A 22499-nucleotide genomic window follows, 5' to 3' on the forward strand; every position below is an offset into this window, starting at 1 on the left:
TTTTCCAGCGCAGCGTTCTTTGGCAAACAAGGGAGAAGAACGGATGGATTCGCTCTCCAGAACTGAGATACGGTCACAGACACAAACAAAAACACACCGTTAACTGCCCTTATTAGGCTGCTGTGTTCTGCACGGCTCTGTTGTGAAATAGTGCTCCGGGAGACAAAGACTGGAGAAGCACCTCAGGTTAACTCTCAGAAAAAAGAGCTCCCCGTAGAGGAACCCTATCAAATCAAGGGTTCTTTTCAGGAAAAATGGTTCTAGGAAATTTCACGATTCTCACCTACCATCGAAGGTTGAAGAAAGAACTGAAAAGGGTTACCCAATAGCCCCTCTTCCAGTGGGTTGTAGGAACTGAAAGAGAGCAGGAGCTATCCACATGGTTCCTGGCGCGCGTTCGATTTTGCTTTCTCATCACATCTCGAGAACTGTGAAGATTAGGCAAAATAGGAGTTATGGTTACATTTAAGAGGTCATTTCTGAGCCTTTGGCTGGTCTGTCTATTATTGTCTACCCCAGTTATTGTGGTCTTAAATTTGTTTGTAATCCTGCTTCAGTTTTTGAATTTTTTCACTGACGGCATTTAACTGAGTGATCTATGCTCAGTTCAGCTAAACGCATAGACATTTTTTGGTCCACCTTTTCGTTATGGGTCTCCAACTCAAAGTCCCTCTGAATGTTGTCCTCCGACCAGATACTGATCAAAGCTTGCATCTTGTCACTGGCCCACAGTTTTACATGATTTTGTTTTTCCAATGAAGATTCAATTGGTCTGCTTGGCGATTCTCTCAAATGTTGCATTTGACTAATCAGTGATGTTCAGTACTCCACCACTAAGTACTACCGCAGGGACCAAAAATGGGTATAGACACCGTGCCACAGGAACCAAAATCAGTTAATGGAGGTGGAAAACCAAAACGTTCCTGAGTTTCCAGAGAAAGTTCCTGAGTTCAGGCAAAGGTTCCTCCAGTGCAAAAGAACCTTATGAAGACAAGCCAAATCACCCTTTCTGAACCCTTTTCTTTAAGAGAGCACATGTTAACACTGTAGGTAAAAGGGTACTGTTGCTTTGATTCCATGACGCGTCCCAGTTCGATGTCCCGACATCCGCCTCTGATAGCTCTTGGCTTCCACTTTGCTGATCGTTTTCGAAGCAGGGCTTGATTATGTACGGCCGAGTAGCGCCGTGCGTCAGTGACATCACAAACGGCCGACTGAACCCGCCCTCAGAGACAGCTTTTCCGCGAAACGCCGAAGCGCAGGCGCGGTAATGTTTCGAATGTTAGAGGCTTAAAGGTTTGAACGAAAAACAGATGGACGCGAGAACCTGGCCACATTTCCGATAGCACGAGGTTCCTCTGGAGAGGATTTGCACAAGTGCTTCCCTCGGCTGATTTACAGGTGAGCGCCCCGAAAACCTCCCGAGGCTGACGACACGTGAGGGTCGTCGTCGGGACATTGTCGGGATACGCCCAGCAAGATCTCTTGAGGAGGTGGAGTCTGGCAGCCAGGATACAGGAGAGCAAAGCACTCTTGAGATTTTCGTCGCCGAGATTGGAAAAAGTGAAGTGGCAGGCTGACAAAGCAGCCGTGGGCGTTTCTGTTTTGTGTGTGTGTGCGTGTGTGTTGTTTTAATATCTTTTCCGAAACAGTGATTAAACAGCGAAGAACTGGCCAGCATTCTTTCCAGTGTTCTCCTGCTTTTTTTGTCTTTGTTACTAAAACTCGGCCGGTGCTGATTCTGCTGCTAGCAAGTTATAAATATATAAAATATAAATAAGAACCAGAAATATCTGCAGTGTGTGTGTGCGTGCACGAGAGAGAGAAAGAGTTAACAGTTAATAGAGCAAAGGTAACTAGCTCCAGCTCCCCCTCCAGTGGACACTTTGGCTAAGAGACAGCCAGAGTTAGAGTTAGGAGGCCCATCCATCATGCTGAAATCCAAGGTGTAAAAACTGGACCTGAAGACATGCTCTTTTCTTAGGCTTTTTTCACATACCCTGAACCAAAACAAATCATTAGATCACAGCCTAGCCGCCAGCTAAGGCATTTGACGAGCACGAAAGCTCCACTTGAACTTCGATTCCCCTTCAGGAAGGAAAGCGATGCATGATTCACTGAATTTAATGACACGTGAGTAGAAAAGGTGGGATGTTTCATGGTTGCCAGCAGTTTGTCCTGGCAACCAACAGCAGAGTTCAGCTCAGGCGTATGTCATGATGCATGCAGTTATCTATTGTAGTCTTAATTTTGTTATTGAGTGCCATCAATCTCACCTTGTCTTGTAAGCTAGTTGGCATGAGTCTCCTTCAGTCTGATGAGAGGAGATATTGTCCCTTCCATTGGTTCCTGCATCTGTCTATGGGAAACTGGCCATTGTGATGTCAGCGAGCAAAGTGAGTCAGCACTGGAAATCAGCATTGTTTTCAAGCAACCAAACTTCTCTTGTTTTGTAAACATGGCAAGTCTGTCTCACGCAACAACAGATCTGTAATTCTAACCCCCCCCAGTTTAACACCTCTGTTCCGCATGTTGGCCTCGGGGGGGTTAACCTCGGTGGTTCCACCCACAAACACGCACGAGCCAATAATATGTCTGCTGTTGTTAGCACTGGCTCAGCTTCCCCGGCCCGCTTACAAATTTGGAAAATGAGCTAAAACCAAATAATAAATGGACATTTTCCTCACGGTTGTTTGTTTCTCAAGGTCTTTCTTTACCTCGCTTGCCCTGTGAGGAAATGGAAGCAGACAGGGCTGTTTGTGGGGACTTTTTCCTGAAGCACCGCAGCTGTACTTGCGCTGTGAGCACATGAGCTCCTGTTCTGTGTTTTGGCCAGGTGGGGCGTACGGGTCGGCGTGGACTGCGGAGGGCTCGCTGGGCCTCCACAGAGACCACAGGCACCCGGAATCCCTCCCGGACACGGGCCGGCCCAGAGCGGCCCGGGACACGCTGGGGGGAGGCCTGGCTATCGACACCCTGCCCGACAACATGACCCGTATTGTGGTGAGTACACTGGGGCGTGTGCGTTTCAGTGTGTGTGTGTGCATATGCGTGTGTGTGTAGTATGTGTCTGTGTGTGTGTTTGTGTGTGTGTGCGCGCGCCTATTGCCTGGATTGTAAATTTTTGTAAACAGTTCATCAACCACAGGGCTCTTTGCATCCATTCAGGGATTGCAGCCATTAATCCCCGTTATAACTGGGGCTATGAGTGCTTTGACGGGAGATTTCTCCACCCAGTGAGCTCTGAGGGACAGTGACGGGCAGCCGGTAACCCCCGCCCCCCGTCCTCACCTCTCACAGGCCCCGCCCTCCCCGCGCGCAGCCGACGGGCCGCTAATTGCGCGGCCATTAGTCACCGCTAATTACCGTTTCACAGCGGAGCCGGGGCGCTCCTGAATTAGCGACGGCTCGTTCGCTCCTGCCCTGCGGGGCTGGGTCAGCGGAGGGGCTCGGAGCGCTCCTGATTGCGGCTGCCGCTCGCGGCGCGCTCGGTTCAGAAGGGATGGGCGGGCATTTTCCGAAACGCATTTCCGCCGGCGAGAAGGGACGCGCCGGGTGCCCGAGAGGCAGCGCTCTCGTTCGCTGCTCTTTCCGCTCGAGCTCTGCGGAGGAGCTCTGGCAGGCCCGAAGTGCGCCGAGCTCCGATTGGTCACATCTGCTAGGTAGATCATCTTTTTTTAGGGCCTCGGTGCAACACAGCAGCCCTCTGAAATGAGCAGAGGATGTGCTGTTCTGTCTCTCGCAAAAAAATCTCACTGTCACTCCCGGATTTACTGTACATTCCTGTCAGATGGTGTCAATCTGCGGTAGGATCCTTCAGGGCCTCAGGATGTTTGAACAGAGCAGGTCATCGAAAGTGGGCTTCAGTCTGGATGAAACACTGTCTGCTGACGTTCTGGCGCGTGACCTGTTTTCTTGTGAATGGGGCTCACCTTGATCTCTCTGTTTTTGATTCCCTGGTAAGGCTGCAATAACGTAGGGTCGGCGGTGAAAATCGAGAGCAGTTGTCCAAAATGTAAGACCTGCGCACCTGCAAGTGGGCTCCCCCTCCATCGCTGCGCTCTGGAAGGGGAGGCGGAGCCTCGCCCGGCGCTGTGATTGATGGAAGGCGCTGTTTCCACTCCTCCGCTCGCAGAGATTGACAGATCCTGGGCCACGACTAGCTCTGATATCAATGAATCAAACTAAGGGATGATCACTGGAGGTGTGCCCAATGTGTGTGAGCCAGTGCTCCCCATATAAGGTGTTCGGTCTCTATTGATCAGCAACTATCACACACGCTCACACACATGCATTCGTATGCACACAATCACATTTATGCACACACTCACACATGCGCACATGCACACACACACACACACACACACACACACGTATGGACATACACTCACGTGCACACACAAATAAACAGACATACACGCATGTACGCACATGCGCACAAGCACATACGCTCAGACACACACAAACACACAAAACAAAGACACTTGTGCACACATACTTTCATTCAGATACACACACACACACACACACACATTCAGACACACATACACACACACACACACACACACATTCAGACACACATACACACACACACACACACGCACACACACACACACATCCACTTCATGATGTACTTCTGATTTACCCTCACTTTGTTCTTGCGGGGCACATCAAGAGAATGAGGTCTGTGCTGTTCAGACGCCCTGTACCTCATTTGAACCCTTACACATGATCAACATCAGACGCAAGCTTAAAATCTGTGGCCCGGAGCGTCAACACCACAAAATTAGGTTCTAAGCCCCCCACCCCCCCCCCCCCCCCGCCTCACCCCATAAGACCCAAGGTTCATACTCTCAAGAACATCCCTTATATGCGTAAGAAGAGACAATTCCTAGCGAAAACAAGGCGCCAACAAATCTGCGGATGCTTCAAAGCCGTAGGTGCTTTGATGGTGAGTTATTTGACTGGAAAGTCTGCGCTGTCCCTTCTCAACTCTATCTCGCCTGACCTTATATTAAACAAAGCTGTGGCGCTGCAGATAAACACCCCATTACAGCAGTCTGCCCCAGCTTACCCGAGTACACCCCGTACCCCCCCCCCCCCCCCCCCCCCCCCCCCCTTCCGCTTGTTATGCAAGGCTCTTCAAGCATTCTTTTTCTGTTTGTTCTGCCACACTCCTTCCCCGTTGGTCTTTCTTTGTCTTTGTTGATCTTTTTCACGGCGGTACTCGCCTCCCGCCATGCGGAGGGCCCCTGCGCTGCACGGACTCCGTTGCACCACCCTGTTGACGCATAATGTTTCATTATCCTGTTTCACATAATCTTAACCTACAGTGCTGGCAGGCCCCTGTTAGCCTGCTGCTAATGTAGCTATGAAGGTTCCGTTGCAGGCCACCGCCCACATGGTGGCACGCGCCGCACCAGCTGTCCTTCATCTCCACACTCGGCTCCAACCACGGCGCCGTATTTTCACTTTCAATCTGCCTCTACTGTGACTTCGTTCCAGCCCACCGACGCAGCACTGTGGGAAACAGTGTGGCCTTTCACTTCTAGTCAAGGACTTTGTCAAGGAGCAGAACCCAATTAGTCTTGCTTATCTGGTAACGGCATAGATTCTCCCCTCGTTCACGGTGTTTGTGTGTGGACACCTGGCCGTGTGTGTGCGTGCGTGTGTGTGTGTATCCTTGCGTATCCCATTTCTGGAACACGCTGGCAATTATATTTTCCATCAAAATAAAGTGCGTTACGCTTCTCCCCTTTCCCCCGCGTCGCAAATTGAAAACAGGTTCCGCGTTCCTGTCCTGCCAGGTTACAGCGCTGGCTTAAGGGCGGCTACGTGTGCGCCGGGCTCCTCTGGCAAGAGCGGCCAGCCTTCAGCGCGGTCTTCCTCTCGTTCGTCCCCCCCCCCCCCCCCGGCCGAGATACGGGAGGAACGGGGAATGGGAGAATCTAGGCCACCTCCTCTATGTGGAGCGCCCGCTGCTCTTAACGTGACTGCTCTACTTTTCCTCCTTCCCACGATCGTTCCTCTCTGTCACCTTGAGCGAAAGCGCGCATTAATAACGCCTTTGAGCTCCGTGAATCCGTTCAGGCGGGCCGATGAATGTGCCGCATAGGTGCTTTCACAAGACAGGCTTAAAATGGCAGCGTTTCTGTGAGCACGTGCACGTCTCTCAAAAGCAGATATTAATGGAATCGTGGGTTACCGGTTATAGTTTAGCATTTTCCGTTATGTTAGCTTGAGACGGTCTGCATCTATCTATCATCTATAAGGGAGTATCCATGAATTCTTTTTAATGGGACTTGTTCAGGGATTCTCTCTCGGTCCTTGTGTGAACTGTTTTTTTTTGTTTGTTTTTTTTTTTTTTGATTCAGCCTAATTGGCCTCTCACAAAATGAAAGAAGCTCTCAACTGAACTGACATCAGTCGATTTTAAAGCCACATGGGGTTAGGAATATGTCTTTCATGCCAAGTCAGATGAATAGATTTATATTCAAGGGCAAACTAATCAGTTCATCGGTTGTGTAGCAGTGTGTGGTGATTCTTTTACTGAAGAAACGGCTTTGCCAAATTCGATTGATGGACTGACTGGTGGTTTGAAGGAATAAGAGATGGGATCACACGGGGATAATGGACACCTTGCTGTTGCTAGGCAGTTTAGGGTAATGGTTGGCTTTTAAATCTTACTACTGGGATCTAAATTTGATTCACGGGAGGTGCCACTGCTGTTGCAGCTTTGAGAAAGGTACTTAACCTGAATTTCTTCCTGCTGTATAAACGGATGTAGAGAGTGTAAGCTGTGTAAGTTTCTGTGGATAGGAGTGTCTGCTAAATGTCTAGACTGTAATGTACTTGAGTTGAGTGTTTGTCCGTAGCAAAGGAAGAACTGAGAAGCAAAGCCAGGAGTGATGATCCAAATGCTTTTTTAAAAACAAACGTAACCAGGGAAAGGCCAAAGCGAAGGCTTTCACCAAAGAAAACTTTGCAGGACTGCGTCTGAGCCAAACCACACTAAAGTTTGGCGGCTATATTTTCATGTAAAAAGTATTTGAACGGGACATGTTTTACCACTGGATACTTCCAAGAAGAAAGAAAAAACTGATCTGTCTGTAAACAGACTTTGTCAACTTTAGGAGAATTTGCGGCATTCCTTAGCTTGATTTCAAGTTAAACACAAGTAGTGCTCATCATCTAAAAGCAATGGGATCTGCTGTTGTTCACATATTTTAAACCAGCGTTTGGAGTTTGTGGGAGACTAACAGAGCATAAGAAAAGGTCACATGGACTCAAGCCAGCTGAGAGGATGCATTGTGCTCAGGACAAATCGAGACACATAAGCTGCGTTATTCGGATATGTGAGTTTGTGAGTGTGTTTGAGCACATGTGAATGCTTGTTTGTGTGTGTGTGCGTGTGTGTGTGTGTGTGTATGCGTGCGTGTGTGTGGGTGTGCGTGCGTGCGTGTGTGTGTGCGTGCATGTGTGTGTGCGTGCATGTGTGTGGGTGGGCATGCGTGTGTTTGCGTGTGTGTGTGTGTGCGTGAGTGCGTGCGTGTGTGTGTGTGCGTGTGTGAGAGAGTAGTATTGGATTTGATGTGCACTAAGAAGCATGCCCTCCACACATTAGCAACCCTGTCCACAGAAACGTGTGGCTGGCCACTTCATTTCACTTTGCTACTTGCCAGCTGTGCTGTGAGCTCATTGCAGTCCAAAGCACTGTACGACTTATGTAACTGATGCAGTCTGACTGCGTAAACAGAGGAGTCGCCAATCCTCAATTAACTGTATTTTGATTCGCGGGGACCGGTCATAATGTATACCTGACTGGTCCATTCTTGCTAGCCTCTTTCTAATATGGGATCTATTGGATTATGCCAAACAATATGGGGTAAAGGTATGGTTGCTACCTTCAGGGAAAAGCTTTTGATTGTGAAGACCACAGTTGCCTTTTTTTACCTGTAGTTTTTGTGGTTGTCATGGGTTTAACTGCTCTGTGTATGATGAAAATTAGGGACGGTTTGAGTTTGTCACTCAAAATGCTCCTCTCTCTATCTCTCTCTTTCTCTGTCCCTCTCTCTCTCTCTCTCTCTCTCTCTCTCTCTCTATGTCTCTCTCTCAGGAGGACTCTCAGAAGTACTACTCTTGGCGCAGTTATGGCCCAACAGACAAGCGCACAGAGGAGCTGTGGGTGGACCTGGGTGCTGTGGAGCACAGTCACGTCAGAGTGCATGGTATCCTGTCCAACACACGGCGTCAGGCTGTGGTGAGAGTCACACACAGACATACACGCACACACACACACACACGCTCACACACACACAGACACACAAACACGCGCACACACACACACACGCACACACACACACAAACGCATGCACACACACCCACAAACACACAAACACACACACACACATACGCACACACACGCACTCACACACAGCTTGTGCTATGACATATGGACATAATGTTCCAATGTGAAATCTCTTTTGTGACTTCTCTCAGCTGAAGCCAGTGTTTCCCCTCATTAAGCAATGGGTTCTGCCTCTGGGTGCTATTTAGCCCGTAATGTTTATTTTCTTCTCATGTACCATGGAAGGATAACTGCTTGCTGATTTACTTTATACTTGGGCATGTTAAATTGACTATTCAAGGCTATGTCATGATGCTATGGTAATTTTAAAAGTTACCGTACATGGTTTGAGTTTTGTATTAATAATCCGGTGTGCTTGCCCTAAAAGCTCAATTTTGGTTTCTTCTGACCAGAACATCTGGTACCAGTCAAAGTTCCAATGCTGAACTGAACTGAGCCAGATTAAGTATAGAGTAACGATCAAAGACCTCCACCCGGGTTGCTCACCGACGTTATACAGCATGATTTAATATATATATATAGGATTCTTGCTTGCTTGCTTGCTTGCTGAACAAGCTTACTCTACAGGGTTGGAGTCCTGATCGATGTGGTCACTTCTGGCACTACGATCCTTAGTTCACTCTAGTGTTTCTTTTGCGCCTCTACATCATGAAACCTATGCACTTGTTGTACGTCGCTCTGGATAAGAGCATCTGCTAAATGCCTATAATGTAATGTAATGTAATGTAATATGGCTCAGTAGTGCTATCCTTGTGATGGGCGGGTGCACTGTATATCCTGTTTGTGATGTTATGAGAATGTTTTGCAGAATGGTGAATAACCGTGCTCATTTAGGTCATTGTCATGTGGAATCAAAAGTCTCTCTCTCTCTCTCTCTCTCTCTCTCTCTCTCTCTCTCTCTCTTTCTCTATCTCTATCTCCAGCGGGTGGCCCTATCATTTGATTTCCCCTTCTACGGACACTATCTGAGGCAAATCACCATAGCAACAGGAGGTACATTAGTGTTACTAATGCAGACTGACTCCTCAGCATCCATTATTACATGCCTGCAAATTTAGTCAGACATATAATTTATTTGGGCAATTTACATCGCTCACTCATTCAGGTTCCTGTTTATATTGTTGTCAGCAGCCCCAGAAGCATTGTACAGTAGGCGTGTGTCTGGGTCTATTTTGTGTTCTTAGAATAATAACTGTGTCCTGATAAGTATGCAATGGATTCCCATTACTGAAGCCTAAAATAGCTTTTTATGGAGCTGACGCTAATTAAGGGAACGGATTCATTAATGAAAAATGTATATTCTGGTCCCCCTTCCTGATTGAAAATTTTTTGAATCCGCCAGGCTCCTGCCAGCCCGAACACAGACAGTCTCTCCCCATGTGCAATCCTTTGTCTCTTTCGCAGTTCCTCCACTTAATTCCCATATGACAGGGGCTTAATAATTAATTCCAGTCCTTATTATCATGTGCCGCTGTGTTAGTGAGAATGGTTCATGGCTTTCCCGGGGGACTTTTTTGGGGGTTATTGCCATTTCCCTCATTGAACTGGTGTATACATGCAAGCAAAGAGCTTGTGCTGTGGAAACAAACCGCCTCCCTCCTACAAACAGGCTGGTTAGGCTCTTTAAAATCTGGCGCTAAAATTAGTTGGGAATAAGTTTGCCTCATCTGACGTGCGTACAGCATACATACGTCAGTAAGAGGCGGGTGGTCCTCGCAGTGAAAATTCGCACAAGGTCTTAATTACTCAGATGGAGGCCGTAAGACAGGGTTAATTTTTTTTAAAGACCTAATGCAAAGATTTCCTCTACGCGATACTTTGGAAACCAGTAAATTGCGGTATCTTTGATATATATTTTTATATGTTCGTGCAATTATTACCGATTACCACATGTGCGCATGTCATTTGTTTTGTAAACTTTGTTTTAGCTTGTTGGTCTGAGATGTAATATTGCAAAATCACCCTTGTGAAACTGCACTGATTATCTGATTACCATAGGCTGCATTCATAGGCTACATTCAGACCGCAGTTAAAGTGGCCCAGCTTCGTGACAGAGCTTGAAAGTTTTTAGAACAGTGTGAACGGCAGAAACCAGATGGATTGGCACCTTTTCAGTTCTAATTTGTGCCACATCTGTGTGTGGAAATAAATTGGATATTCAGCCACGCAACTTGTGCCTTTAGTGTGTGTGATGCTCAAATTGGAATCGTTCAGTCAACACATGCGTTTAGTATGCTTGTGTAAGCTAGTTAGCCCGGATATGCCCTCGATCAAGGACAGGACTGGTACAGAAGGGCATTCCCTGGACAACCGGAGGTACCCTGGCCTTTTGTGTGTCTTTCTCCACATAGCTGAAGATTTTCATAATTCTGCATTGACCGCAGCGTTGGGTCGCTTTCAAAAATGAATATGAATTGTCAGTCTAAAGATTGGATATTATTACAAGTGGATGCCTACCAGATTTCAAAAACTGGCACAACCGTTGACATTTGATTTTGAAGTTACCATAATGTGTTGGCAGTCAAGGGAGGGTAAACTTAGGACAACATTGGCCCTTCCTTGAGCTAATTAAGTTAGCGCATTTGCATTAAACGGACTGTTCAAGCACATTGAAACAAAGTTTGTGTTGTTTTTCAGTCTGTTCCTGTAGAATTTATAATACCTTAGTAAGCTCTACATGAAGCTTCATAAAGTTACATCAATACAGTATTATCAACAGCTTATAGCAACTACAGAAAGTTTCATCAGACTAGACATGTCGTCACAAAGTTTATCATTGCATAATTCATAAACATGCCAGTTGTTAAAGGCAAGTCATTTTTTCGTGTATGGCAGAGGTTATAGCTGTTAGTTAAAACTGCTTATCTCATTGTGAGAGCACATGTTAACCCTGGTGTTTTTGAACTTTTAGTCAAAGAGGAATGCCACTTTTGATTGATGTATTGCAAAACCGGTGACTAAACCAGCATAGATTCAGTTTTATTTTGTGATTCTATCTGTTATTCATCATCTGTATTTGCTTTATGTCTTCTTGTCTGTATGGTTTCTTTGAATAGAATGAGATAAAGATGAAAACCAATTGAGAATGTCAGTTCAAACTGAGAAATATCAGTATTTTACTGCATGAAGACCCTGTTTCATTTTAATTTTCACAGATAAAAATGATTTATGCCTCCCATGCCTTCACTTTAGTGGATGTTTTATGTCACATCTTTATCACAAAAAAGGAATGACAATTTCATTGTTAAATGTGACCTAGCAGAGGTAAATGGCCATTAACCATATATATATTCTTTATATTGTTTGGAATTTAAATAAAAATAATATTCATGTATTCAGTATGTTTGCATAAATTTCATTTCTTTATTGTGTTAAAATCCCAAGAATGTCCTGGATATATCTGACCCAAGTTAGCAGTTTCACAGGCGTTAGTAAGTAAACAGAACCTGAGGGTTAAGCAGGGTGTTGCCATGTTGTTTGTTCTGTTCCCTCGAGTGGCGTACTGGTAGACCACCTCACTTTCGATTCTCAATAAACCGTAAATCCACTGTAGCCACCTCTCTCTGGATTTCTCTATGTGTGGTTAATTTAGACACAAATCCTGTCCTCTCAGTTATGGTACTGGGCTCATGACCTCTAAGGGCATTTGGTCTGTCAATCAGAAAGATTCCCTCCCCATCCTCTGTGAAGGAGAGGGAGGGGTATACACAGCCGACAAAATGCAGGGATATAGCACCACCATCAGTGAGGCTTACAACCTCAGAGCAATAGAATAAAGATCAGCGAAATATGCCGACCTGACTCTCTGACCTTTAACCTCTTGTATCCCTTAGGATTCATCTTCACAGGGGAAGTCACGCATCGCATGCTGACGGCCACTCAATACATCGCCCCGCTCATGGCCAACTTCGACCCCAGTTACTCCAGGAACTCCACCGTGCAGTACCTGGACAACGGTGAGCACTCATGGTTGTCACTGGGGCCGGGGTAGGCTGTACAATGACCTCATATCTATCTTTAACATTTGACCTTTGCCCTCCCAACAGAGGACGTGTTTGTGGTGCAGTGGGACAAGGTGCGGCTGCAGGACCAGGAGGCGCAGGGGGTGTTCACTTTCCAGGTTGCCCTCCACCGCACCGGGGCCATCGTCTTCAGCTACAGAGATGTGGGTCCGGCTCCCTAACGCTCCACTTGCTGTTCTTTACTGCCATCTAGCACGTTACATACATCCCGGGCAATATACAGTGCAAAGAAATGTGAACGAAGGGCAGTAATTCCCCAGAGGGGGAAAACCGTAGCCCCTCTTATGAGAGAAAGCAAGTGCAAGATGTGTGCACTTGATTGACAACTTGTCGTCTACCCTTGAAACTAAGTTGTATAAACAAGAATAAAACTACCCAAATGAGTATTATACGAACAAGAACAAAGAACAGCAGGCTGTGAAAAGATAAAACGATATTACATTTAATCAGGTGATAGGGCTGGTGAAAGTGGAAGGGTGGGGTGGTGTAGAGGTGTTGAGATGTAGTTTGAAGAGGTGGTTCTCCAGTCTATGTCGGAAGGTGGTGAATGTTTCTCTTATTCTGACCGCCGTGGAAATAGCTCATTCTACCACCGCAGGGCCATGTTTTCTCACTCTCCTTCTCTAATTACTCTCCCGCCTCTCCCTCCCCCTCCTCTGTCCCAGGTTCCATTGTCGGTGGAGGAAATAAGCTCAGATACACACCCAGTGAAGGTGGGCTTATCTGATGCCTTCATGGCCCATCTCGCCGCTTCACAGGCCCCAGGTCAGTCACACACCATTGGTCAGTCACAGGCCCCAGGTCAGTCACACACCATGAGTCAGTCACAGGCCCCAGGTCAGTCACACACCATGAGTCAGTCACAGACCCCAGATCAGTCACACACCATGAGTCAGTCTCAGGCCCCAGATCAGTCACACACCATGAGTCAGTCACAGATCCCAGATCAGTCACAGACCATTGGTCAGTCACAGGCCCCAGGTCAGTCACACACCATGAGTCAGTCTCAGGCCCCAGATCAGTCACAGAACATTGGTCAGTCACAGGCCCCAGATTAGTAACAGACCATTGGTCAGTCTCAGGCCCCAGGTCAGTCACATGCCATTGGTCTGTCACAGGCCCCAGGTCAGGCATAGGCATCAAGTCAGCTTTGAGGTCTCCAGGGTGTCTACAGTATTTTTTTATGTATACATGAGGGGTCAAAGAGGTCGAATAAACTGTCTCTACTTCTACAGATTTTTATGTATTTGTTTTCTGTGATGTTCCAGCAGTTTCATTTTATGCGGCTGGTGTTGAAGTGATATTTGTTTTGTGTGTGAGTGTATGTATATGTGCAGGGCAGGGTGTTTATATGTCTGAGCACATGGTTTATTGTCTGTAGATTCACGACGACAAACAATCTACGAGTATCATCGAGTGGAGATAGACACAACAAAGATCACCAACCGCTCTGCCTTTGAGTTCACCCCACTGCCCAGTGAGTACCTCTACCTCCCAGCCAATTACAGACGATCAGTCACCCCCCACAACCACAGAAGGACATGGACTTTTGCCAATGGCTGCCAGAATCAAAGAATACGCAATAACATTGTCCGCAATTAATCTGCTCTGACAAAATTCATTTTACTCTTGTTGCATCTCATCACATCCTATTCTATTACATTACATTACATTCATTTAGCAGATGCTCTTTTTCAAAGTGATTAACAATATAGGAGAAAGAGAAGTGCATTCTCTTGATTAATATGAACAGTAGTGCCAGAACATGCCCAGACCAGCGAGTAAAGATGCAACATCCCTGAAGCACCAGTGTAACTTAACTATGCTAACAAAGTTAAAACTAAAAAATTTTAAATGCAAACAGTCTAATTCCACAACACGCCCTAAGAGAACAATAAAACCACAAATATACCCTAAATAGAGAGCCTGACAAGAAGGGAATTGCAATACCCCAGGTGTGAGAGCACCAGGGCCTGGACTAGGAGCTATGTCAGAATCTTCAGTTGTATAGACAGAATGTACATGCCCGACTCAGTTGTATAGACAGAATGTACATGCCCGACTCACCACTATAGTGTGGAGAACGGACAGCTGGTCGTCTTGGGTAACCGTAGTAAGAGCTCTGAATGAGCTCTCCTGTAGCACCTACATTAAAGGAGAGGCATTAAAGTCATGGAGACTTGGGTGGTATAGTATAGCACCACAGTCTTAGCTGGATTGAGCTTTAGACAATGGTCCACCATACAGCATGACATGTCCTTCAGTCTGGCTTGGATTGTGAGACAAAAAGTCTCTCTTGCACTTCTATAAAGACTGCCTGAGTTAAATTAACACTGATTGTATTCACATTTCTTTTTACTGTCGAATGTTGCATGTCCTTTGACCCTAAGCCCTGCCCTCCTGTGATTTCGTTCCTCAGCCTGCCTGCAGCACGGGAGCTGCGACAGCTGCATCTCCTCCAACCTGACGTCTGGCTGTGGCTGGTGCAACGTCATTCAGAGGTGAGAGAGACAGGGGCACAGCCAGGACTGGAGCACACAGCTCTTTGTGTGTATGTACACTACATGGCCAAAAGTATGTGGGCACCTGACATCCAACATCTCACCCAAAATTATGGACATTTAGACCAATTATTGTTTTATAGATGAATACATACCATTGGATCGATCTGCATAGGTGTAAAGAAGTCAACCCAGACCATTCATATGCGAGTCAGTGATGGTTTAAGGATTTAGCACCTGTAATGAAGTGCAAAGCATTATGGTAAACTGTATCCAATTCCTGTAAAGTAGTAATGTTGCCAGAGTCCAAAAATAGAACAAGTCTTTGCTTTGCTAGCATGAGGCGAGTGCGAGAGACTCTGGGAAATGGGAAACAGTTTGGGGTGAGTAATCCTTGCGCTCTTCGCTCAGTTGGAACAATAAACAAAGCCTGTGGTCTTTTGTTTCCTTTTGGTCATCAGCAAAAACTGTGAGATGCGGATATGAGCGCAGCTCCTGTCCCAGAATTCCACGGAACTGACAGAACACGTCTATTGTTCTCTTTGCGGCATTTCTCGAGGACAATGACCAAATCGTCTGGGCCAGCCCAACGGAAATTATTCAAACCGTTCAAATGGATGCAATTTAAGGAAAAGGCTAATCGTCATAAATTATCTCTAAGAAGGCCCAAATGGCAAGAGCTTTCTCTCATTTGGCTAAATTGTGGGACGTTGCATAACGTCTTGTGTCCTACTTCACTCCAAGTTGGAGGATGAGATGAAGTGTTTGAGCAGGTCTTTGTCGCTGACGTCACCTGTTTGCTTTGGACAAACAGCTCGCATGACTCACTTCTATTTCTTTTATTTTTTTTTTTACAAAACCATTCTTTGCACAGCAACGTTAAGGACCAATTTTGATCAGTATTTTGAACAGAAGAGATCATTAATTGTCCTGATTTCGTACTACCAAAACCAAGGGCTGCCAACAAGACTAAAAAGAGCTGAGCTGGAAATGGCTCATGAAATCAGGACACTAAAGTAAAGTGCTTTCATATCAGAAGTACTCACTGTATGTTACATGCTCTTCAAAAAAAGCTGCACAGTCTTCAAAAATAGGTGGTTTAGCATGCAGATTAGTTTTTCAGTTTTTCAATCAGTTTCTATCAATGTTTTCCAATTGAATTGTAATTCCGTGCATTAATTTATTGTAATTCACCTTTCAGTGAAATAAGTCAGAACTATTGCTTGCATGGATCATTTTTCACACATAGAACACAGAAACACATAAATGTAAATGATAAAAGCATTTGTTTCTTTATCATTGATGTTTTCATCTCTTTGTCTATTGTAATATATTAAGCAGGTGTAACTGATATGAAATTGTACAAAAATGAACTTAGTAAAATTTTGTATCAGTTACACCTGCCTTAATATGATTTGATTAATTGTTTCAGAAGTTAAAATACATCAGAAACATTCGTAATAGCACATGTATATACTGCTGTAGTTGATTAACATGTTGTGAAATGTACTACCGCAGTGTCTTGCTAGTAAATTATAGGCATGCAGTTCTCATATTGCCAGTACCACCAGATGCCACAGTAGCATAGAAACCGCCCTCATTGTCACATGGTATAGTAAGCAGCAGAATATTTTGTTGGACTTCTAAGGATAGCATTGGAGTTAACACTTCAAATGAATTGTGGAGAGGTCCTATACTGCAGACAGAATATTTTCCTCTTCCTCCCTCTTCCTCTTTTTACAATTCTCTCAGAGCACTGTAAAAATCACAACCATAGCTACACTCTCCGAGATAAGCAGCTCTGTGATTATGAATGTGTTCCTGCAGTGTGTTAGCGTAGCGTATGAACCTTAACCTGCAATGTCATTTTTGACGAAGCAGGCCCATTTTTTATGTCCCTAAGGTTTATATTGACGTCTTCCACACGCTGTTAAGTGCAGACCCTTGTGGACTTGACAGATTTCCTGTTGGCTGCCCTGCCCTTTTCACTGGTGCTTTGGGTACTGTTTTCCAGTGCATCTTGGGAAAACACCTGGGGTTGTGTTTGTGGCAGCAGCAAACGCAGTTTGTTGATTTCGGCTTAGCAGTGTTGTTGGCACTGGAGTGTAACTCGCAATGTCAAATATGCAAGCCTGTGAACATGGCAGGCCACAATATCGAAGTCATTCATTGCTGAAGTGTCAGTTGATGAAAGCCATGTTTTCAAACACTCGTACCCTCGGCAGTGTAGTTCCGGCCCGTGTAAGAGCCACATAAATTATATGTTGATATAGGCGTTAGAGGTCACTGAGTTTATAATATCAGGTCAGATACCCCAGATATATCAGCAGAGTGTGAGCATAGTTTCTGACTTTATAACTGACAGTCCACTCTCAAGGTGCTAACCACCAGAGACACTGAAAGGACAGCGGAGCAGTCACAGTCAATATGGCTAGCGCCTGTTCGGTTCCTGGTATGGTGCCATTGTTATGTGGAAAATGTGTTTCTAAAGATCAAAAAACAAACTTAATGTTTGGAAAGGCTTAAAAGAGAACAGCATACATTTCTGTGACAAAAATAGCTTGGCTAATGGGCTGGCATGCATGCATTTGTGTGGATTTCTGTTGTGTGTGTGTGTGTGTTTGTGTGTGTGTGTGTGAAAGAGAGAGAGAGAGAGTGTACACAAGCACATTTGTATGTGTGTGTATCTGTCCTCGGTTCCACTCTCTGATATCCTGAGAGTGGGCCAAGAACAACACCAGAGAAGATCCATGAACATGCAGCCACAGGGTGCTCATCCCATACCTCTTTTATCGCCTCGTTCAGATACAGGCTGTTCTCTCCTGAGCTAACTGCCTCTTCCTGTGGTTGGGGAAAGAGTTTTGTGCAGCCAATGCCATAACTAAAATATCTCATCATTAAACACCATTTCTATACCACTGTCCGAACACTGATAAAGCACAGGTTTTTCGTGACTGATTTTTTCCGTGTATCTGGTTTGACTTTAGTACAGATGGCATAACTTGGAAGCCACAGTCTCCCTCGGTCCTACACGGAATCAAGCTGGGAGGCCTAGAATAGAAGACATAGAAGAGAATAGAATCAGGAATTTGACAGAGAGCTCCCGACAGAATAACACCACAGCATGCAAAGACAAGGGAGCAGGATTTTGCATATGTGAGTAATAGAACATCAAGTGTAAACAGATACACAAATGAGGTCTGAAGGAAAGGCTGGTCTCTGTAGGTCCCCGCGTGAGACGAATGCTCCTCACGGCTAATGCTGCTGTGGACAGGCTGGATCCCCTGCTGGGACTGTGACTGTGATTGGGTCCAGACGACTCTTACCAAGGCAAAAAGTTTCAATAGAGTTCAATATAAGAACCATGACCACAGGCCAAGACCAAGACTGAGCGTACAGCCGTTTCAGTGCGAGCCCAAGAGTGAAGTCAAGGCATTGTTTAGCATAGACCAATTAAACTTAACAAGAACAAGCCCACAAATCTGTACCTGTGGTACAAAACCATGGTCTAAGAGTTACATCATCGCAGCTGGTTTGAGTCTGTGGGGAAAGTTGTACAGGGAGAGCATACTGCATGTTCCGTGATGTGGTTTCCCCATCAGGCCACAGTGCTTTGCATTGGGTCTACGTTTTCTTGGCAGTACGCTTGTTGGTGAGGAGAGGAGAACTGCTTTTGTTTATTTTTAAATCTCTGCTCCATTTTCTTCCCAGCTGTGTCAAAGGAAAAACCTCACGCTCGCCAGGAGCGCAGGCTGGACCCTATAGCAGTTTTAGCTTCGGCCTCGGCTGGCAATGACCAGGAGTCAGCAGCAGGGGGAGCCGGCTTCACCCTCACTGCGGTAGAGAGGATTTCCATTGGCCAGGGTTCCAGCTGTGTCAATCACGATTAGCAGGGGCACATCTGCATTAGTCCTTCCCAATGACATGCCAGGCATCCACAGGTTAAAATTCATCAGTCAACCAGTGCTAGTTCTCTCCCGTAACACTGTGTGAACTAAAGTGTAAAATATCTAATGGGCTTGCAGGAGAGGACGTTGGAGGAGTGCATGGACTTAAGTGGGGGTATTTCTCATGTGTAGGTGGGGGGTTGATAGTGATTCCTCCTCAGGCACTCAATAGGTTCTTCAATAAGGAGAAAAACAAAAAAGTGAAATGTTGGAGAAAAAAGCAATTTTGTATAGTTCATTTCTGATGTAGGCAGGTGTAGCTTGGTTGGACCCATAACACAGCCATACGTGTTTATGTACCTTTCCTATGTGTGTAAATGTTTGTGATTGCTCTACACCCGCACTCATCCAGTCTAGTCGTTTTCAGCTGGTCTGTTGGAAGTGTGAGGTCACACCTGTTCACGCCCCTCTGGACGTGCCTCATGTTGAGCGTGTGCTGTAGCCATGGCATGCGTGCAGTTCTGGCCTGGTATGCTGTCCTTACGCATGTGTCTGTTTCAGGTGCTCAGATGGAATAGACAGACACAGACAGGAGTGGCTGGACTATGGCTGCTCAGAGGAGGTGGGAGAAAATGAGAATTGCATTCCGAATTTTGTTACTGCGAATTTTAATTTTATAAAAGACTGTTTACACATATCCTCCTACGGCAATTCATTTTTGGCAGATCACAAGGACTATAAGAACTATTCCACTATGCCGAACCCTACACTACAAGGGACATTCAGTAGTAAAATAAATAATATTCTTGAAAATATTTTCACTGCAACGGGATTTTCCTCATCCAAGACACTTGTATTATGTCAAAGATATTTGAATACCCATATTTTTCTATGCTGGCATAGTCTCGGGCAGATATGTCATCAAATGTATGTGGGCTGAACTGACTCAGCGGTCTCTGCGGTGTAATTACACTTAACCCCTTTGCCTCGCTTTTTGTTTGGCTAACCTCAGTGTGACTCTGTCCTCAAAGGCTAAGGGTGCCGTGTGCGAGGATTACGCAACGTCGGACCCCCACGGCTTCACGGGTCCCTATAACCCCTCCAGCCCTGAGCCCACCCCATCAGCGGGAGCCCTGCCCGAAAGCCCCGTGACCGATGGTGAGTGCACTCTGCTCTCCGGCCTACCTGGGGGGGGGGGGGCTCTATCCGGAATCCACAGGTGTAGGACAGGGGCCAGTCTTTGTGTCCTCGCCCATTCCATTAACATGCACTGGAGACGTGGCAACCGTCTGTGAGCTGAAGGAGAACTCGTGAGCCACGGCCTGTGATTCAGTCCATTGTCAGCAATAAGACGGCCTGCGCGCCAACGTCGAGACCTGGCTCTGCGTGTAAGGTGATATTTCAAGAGCTGTTCGACAACATTGGTTTTGGATTAGCGGTGAACATCTTTTTTGTAACGGTACAGTGAATCAAATTCAATTCAAATATGATTCATGAATCAAATTTCTGTTTCTCAGAATCATCTGTTCGAATTTCTTGTTTTTATTGAATCAAAGATGAGATCATGGTCGTGGCACACCACTGCTAGTTCCCAATAAATGCACTCCAACATCCTAGTAAGGTTTTTGTGAGATTACAGTAATGTGATCTGATGTTGTAGCACCATTGCAAGTTTTATATTTTGTTGGAGTTGGAATGGACCCCAATATATTTTTACGTGAATTTGTACATTGTGTTTTTTGGTTTTGTACTGTTTTAGATTGCTTTTTTTAGTGCTTTATAAATATGATAAGCTGTACACCAGTGCTGACTGAGGCTGTAATAATTTCAGTCAGCAGGGTGTTCCCTGTCTCATTGCTCAACAGCGCCTCCTCTGGTCAGTCAGGCACCTGCGATCTGCCTACAGCAGCTGCCTCAGCTGCATTCATGCTGATCAGCTGGTGGACTGCAGAGGAATGATAGCTGGCTGCCAGCTCTTTAGAGGACACCGATGCTAGTTTGCTCATCGACGGGGATGTTGCAACAACGTGACAAGATAATTATGGGCAGAAAACCCCCGCTAACAAATATTTCAAGAGATGTTTATTGCACACGTGCTTGTGTAATATGCTGGTTTTCCATAAATATAGAGGTAGAAGTGGCGAATGTGCGTGTAGCAGTTTGCTTGTGCGGACGTGTGCGTAATTCTACGCCTGTGTGTGCTTGTGCGTGAGGATGTCTCTGCAAGATCATGTCTCTTGTCGCTGTCCCTCCACAACAGTGCTTTCTTTGTCCACAGATGACACCAAACTGCTCATTCACTACAATGGCAATGGTGAGTTGGCCAGTGGTTAGCACAGCATTTGTTCTTTGTGTGGTCCATTGATGATCTGTTTTCAACGACTGCAGTTATGACCTCAGCGGTCCATATGCAGCACAGGCCTGATCTGTGTATCGGCTCAAATGTGAATGAACTCAGCGTAGCCCTGGACAATTGACCACCGCCTGGCCAGTGTTTGTGTTTGAGTGTGCATCCCAACGCATGCTTCTGTTTTTGTATGTACGTGTGCTCGTCTTGTTTTCCTGTTTTGCAGTAACCCTTTCTAATCTTAGAAGGGGGCAGTTTTAGCACAACAACAGTGCAGCTCAGTTAGGTTCTGACAGAATTACACCGCCAGCGTCCAACTTCATAATGTACAAGAATTATTTTTTGAAGCGGGACATTGTACACTGGAAAAACCTACGGTGTGCATAGGGATTCCCAAGCCATATGCTGGCAGTGCCCCTCATTTCTCAGAATAACAGAAACCTGAAAACAAACGACACGATTTAATTGGCTGGAACACGGCGACACGGCTGACATTTTAGCAGCCGATAACCGCGGTCCCTCGCGCGGCTCTCCCGCGGCCGTTGCGCTGTTTGTTGTCCGCACGCCTGCCGCCTGTGTGATAGCGAAAGGTGGCTGCGTGGCTGCGATGGCGACAGATGCTTTAATTAGCCCGCGGCTGGATCACTACCGAGTCCTCCGCCCGCCCGCGCGAGCTCCGCGCTCGTTAGCAACGCGTCCCGGGTCGCCGGGGGGAGAGTGGGCGTTTGCCGACGCAGATGCGGGATCGGGGCGTAGCGTGTTCTGTCGTGCTCTACTGAATTGTTTTCCTTCTCTCTTTCCTTTCTTGTTCTCCTTTCTCTGGCAGCTTCCCAAACCCTGCACTTGCTCTCTCGGTGGGGTCCTCAAGAGGGCAATCGAGTGGGCGAGAACGCACTCTTGCGAAACGCGTTTTCCATTACCGTCAGCCCGCCACCTTGCTGCCCAATTGAGAAAATTGGAAATGGGGAAAGTTAGCCTAAAACAGAGCACAATAATTAGGGGTTGATAAATTATAATTGCCAGAGTACGTCCATGACTTGGGGATGTGAAGTGAACATAGCGTTCCTTTTTATTCCATCTTATAAAGTTTTAGGCTGTGTTTGACAAAGGGGTGGGTCACAGAAATTAGTTCACTTCCATATTAATGTTGTTTTTAGCCTGCGACTTTTGACACCATTCACTCATTCATCTGACATTTTGAATATTCATCAGATATGGATTATAGACATGTAAAGACTACCCCTGGTTTATATTTTCAGCCCACCAGAGTTGTCATCGATGTGTCAAATGAATATTCCGAAACAGATTAATGGGTACATTTCATTGGTGTTCACCGATTCAAATAATATTTGCCGCATTTCTCAAACATTGCCT

At 46.0% G+C, this 22499-nt stretch overlaps 1 protein-coding gene across 2 annotated transcripts in view; it reads left to right on the forward strand.

The window, feature by feature from the left end:
• The window catches only part of plxdc1 (plexin domain containing 1), a 44672-nt gene that overhangs the window by 16430 nt on the left and 5743 nt on the right, over positions 1-22499 (forward strand). Inside the window, exons 2-12 of one of the 2 annotated variants that reach the window (XM_035406468.1) lie at positions 2837-3003; positions 8117-8260; positions 9292-9361; positions 12202-12324; positions 12415-12533; positions 13056-13155; positions 13772-13867; positions 14810-14891; positions 19340-19400; positions 19810-19936; positions 21057-21092. In XM_035406468.1, the coding sequence (XP_035262359.1) occupies positions 2837-3003; positions 8117-8260; positions 9292-9361; positions 12202-12324; positions 12415-12533; positions 13056-13155; positions 13772-13867; positions 14810-14891; positions 19340-19400; positions 19810-19936; positions 21057-21092 (1125 nt within the window). The remainder of the gene's footprint in view (positions 1-2836; positions 3004-8116; positions 8261-9291; positions 9362-12201; positions 12325-12414; positions 12534-13055; positions 13156-13771; positions 13868-14809; positions 14892-19339; positions 19401-19809; positions 19937-21056; positions 21093-22499) is intronic. The other variant, XM_035406469.1, reaches the window with a different exon arrangement.

This window comes from Anguilla anguilla, chromosome 2, assembly GCF_013347855.1.
Source record: "Anguilla anguilla isolate fAngAng1 chromosome 2, fAngAng1.pri, whole genome shotgun sequence".
Classification (NCBI taxonomy): domain Eukaryota; kingdom Metazoa; phylum Chordata; class Actinopteri; order Anguilliformes; family Anguillidae; genus Anguilla; species Anguilla anguilla.